Here is a 2,343-nt window from a genome sequence, read left to right as displayed (position 1 = left end):
TTGGTAAATATAAAATTATTACTAGTGAGCAGGAGATTTCTAGATGGTGCCTGATGATACAATTCACAAACTGGAACCCACAACTTACATGAATGTATGCTTTGTGGTGGACAACTTCAAGAGGAAGGAAACATACCAAACTATTCTCCACTGTTAACTTATTTCACTACCTTGTTCATTCCAATAAGCAATGACTGCATGACCCAAGAAATTAGGCCTTCAAAGTTACTGGGAAGGATTTATAAATATTTTTCACTCTTCCAAACTGACCCACTCTCCCCCTTCCCACTGCTTAATAATTCATTCTAATTGCAGTTGGAATTTACATAGCATTTTTCATACTTTCATATGTTAGGAGACAGATGAAGAATTACATTTCAAGCAAACAAAAGAACTCAAGAGAAAAGTGAGGATGTGGTTCTCCTGACATAAGGATGTCAAGCAGCACAAAGTTTTGGGTTCAGTCCTCAGTAGTGCAAGAATTGTGTGTGGTGGTGCACACCAGTGGTCCCAGCACAGAGCAGCTGGAGAGGAGTTACAAGTTCAATGTCATCTGCAGTTTCATAGGGAGCTGGCAACCCTGACTATAACTAGCAAGACCAGGAGTCTGAAGAGATGGCTCAGTGGATATGAGCACAGGCTGCTCTTCTAGGGGATCTGGGTTTGGTACACAGCACCCACGTGGTGTATAACTTCTGTCTGTAAATCCAGTTCCAAGGGACCTGATACCTTCTGCGGACCATTCTGTGGGCACGGAACACACATGGTACACTTACATGTATGCAGGCAAAACACAAACACACATTCCTATCAATATAGATAAATAAGTCAAAAAAATTACATCACTATATTCTATTCCCCCTCCTGGGAAGGTGCCCCACCCGGTCATGGCTGTTTATCATTTTCTGACATCTCTGGAGTTTCACATCAAAACTTGTATATCTAGGATTTCAAAGCTAGTGTCGAACAAAAATGCAAAGTTATCCTCTGGTTGTGGGTTGGGTTCCCTCACTCAGGATGGTTGTTTCCAGTTCCATCCATTTTCATGAACATTTCCTAATTTTGGTTTTTCAGAGCTTAATAATTTCTCACTGTGTATATGCAACACATCTTCTTTATCCACTCATCACTTGATAGATACCTAGGTTAATTCCAACTTCTGCTATTTTAAAAAGGCAGCAATGAACTTGGATGTACAGGTATGTCTGGAGTAAGGAATAGAGTCTTGGGAATATGCCTAAGAGTGGCATGGCTTATCAACTCGGAGGACATTCTGGAATGTAAAGAAATGTATTTATAAAAGAGATTAAGAAGTGTTATCTTAATTCAAGGCTACTTTGCCTCTACTAGACACCATAGGCTGACAAAATGAAACCTCAGTGCCAAGACTGGACCCCCTTTCTTGAATCTGGTGACCAGGAGTCACATAGATTGTGAAACACCAATGGCCATTGATCCTGCTGTTCGTTAGCCACCAGAATTCCTCTACAGCAAAACCCCTTTGCTGAACACATTACATACAGGAGTTGTAGAACAAACTAGGAGAAATCATGCTGATGTTGACTTCAAAGTTTCATTTCTACTGCCTGGCATTCATATTGCTGGAAAGTATTGTAAGATACCAAAGAAACAAATAATTGTCAGTTTTACCCAGGTGTGAATTGTAGGAGTTACAGCCACAAATGGTCAGGAAAGAAATGCCCATGGGTACAACAGTGGTGTGAATATTATGGGAGTAACCAATGACTTTTTATTGGATTTAAGGTACTTGTTAGAAGTTATTAGGTCTGGGAACATGAGGCTAGACAGGTCACATGGCTTAGCAGAGAGCCTAAAAGTAGTTTTCTGCTAAATAGATATAGTAATAAACTTATTCCTAATGACACAATGTTATACACGTAGATTAGTGCATCTCTGAAATCTCACTGAAAACCCTTCTTATGCAGTATCTCAAGGCTCAGGGACCATTGTGGACAAGGGGCTGGAAAGACTGTCAGAGCCAGAGCTGGAGGATGACTGCATGGAAACAGAATTTTCCAAACAATTGGTCAGTAACTCATATGCACTCAACCAGCACAGTGACAGAATGAACAAGTCCCATGTCATCTCTAGGGAAGGAAATCTCAATACAGTACAAACATACTGCATGAAAATGGCAAAAATTGAATAAAATATATAAAGTTTCATTGAAATGTCATTTTAAAACTTAAAGTGTAGAGAAAGCATGGCTAGTTTTACAAATACAAATCTCATAATTATTGATTCATATACTAGAAAAACTTAAAAGTAAAACAAATCCTCAGGGCCCTACACATAGTATAACAGGTGAGCCACTGAAAAACA

General features: G+C 39.4%; 1 protein-coding gene across 1 annotated transcript in view; it reads left to right on the top strand.

The window, feature by feature from the left end:
• Window positions 1-1,946: 1,946 nt before the first annotated feature.
• LOC103746108 (leukocyte immunoglobulin-like receptor subfamily A member 5) overlaps window positions 1,947-2,343 on the top strand; it is a gene marked incomplete at its 5' end in the record, with an annotated part of 4,650 nt that continues 4,253 nt past the window's right edge. The window contains one exon of the mRNA XM_017801973.1: window positions 1,947-2,047. Within this exon, the coding sequence (XP_017657462.1) occupies window positions 1,947-2,047 (101 nt within the window). The remainder of the gene's footprint in view (window positions 2,048-2,343) is intronic.

The sequence above is a fragment of the Nannospalax galili genome, unplaced genomic scaffold, assembly GCF_000622305.1.
Source record: "Nannospalax galili isolate Female #2095 unplaced genomic scaffold, S.galili_v1.0 scaffold3524, whole genome shotgun sequence".
NCBI classification, from domain to species: Eukaryota; Metazoa; Chordata; class Mammalia; order Rodentia; family Spalacidae; genus Nannospalax; species Nannospalax galili.
Note: the sequence above shows the minus strand (reverse complement) of the source record. Positions and strands in the feature narration are given on the sequence as shown.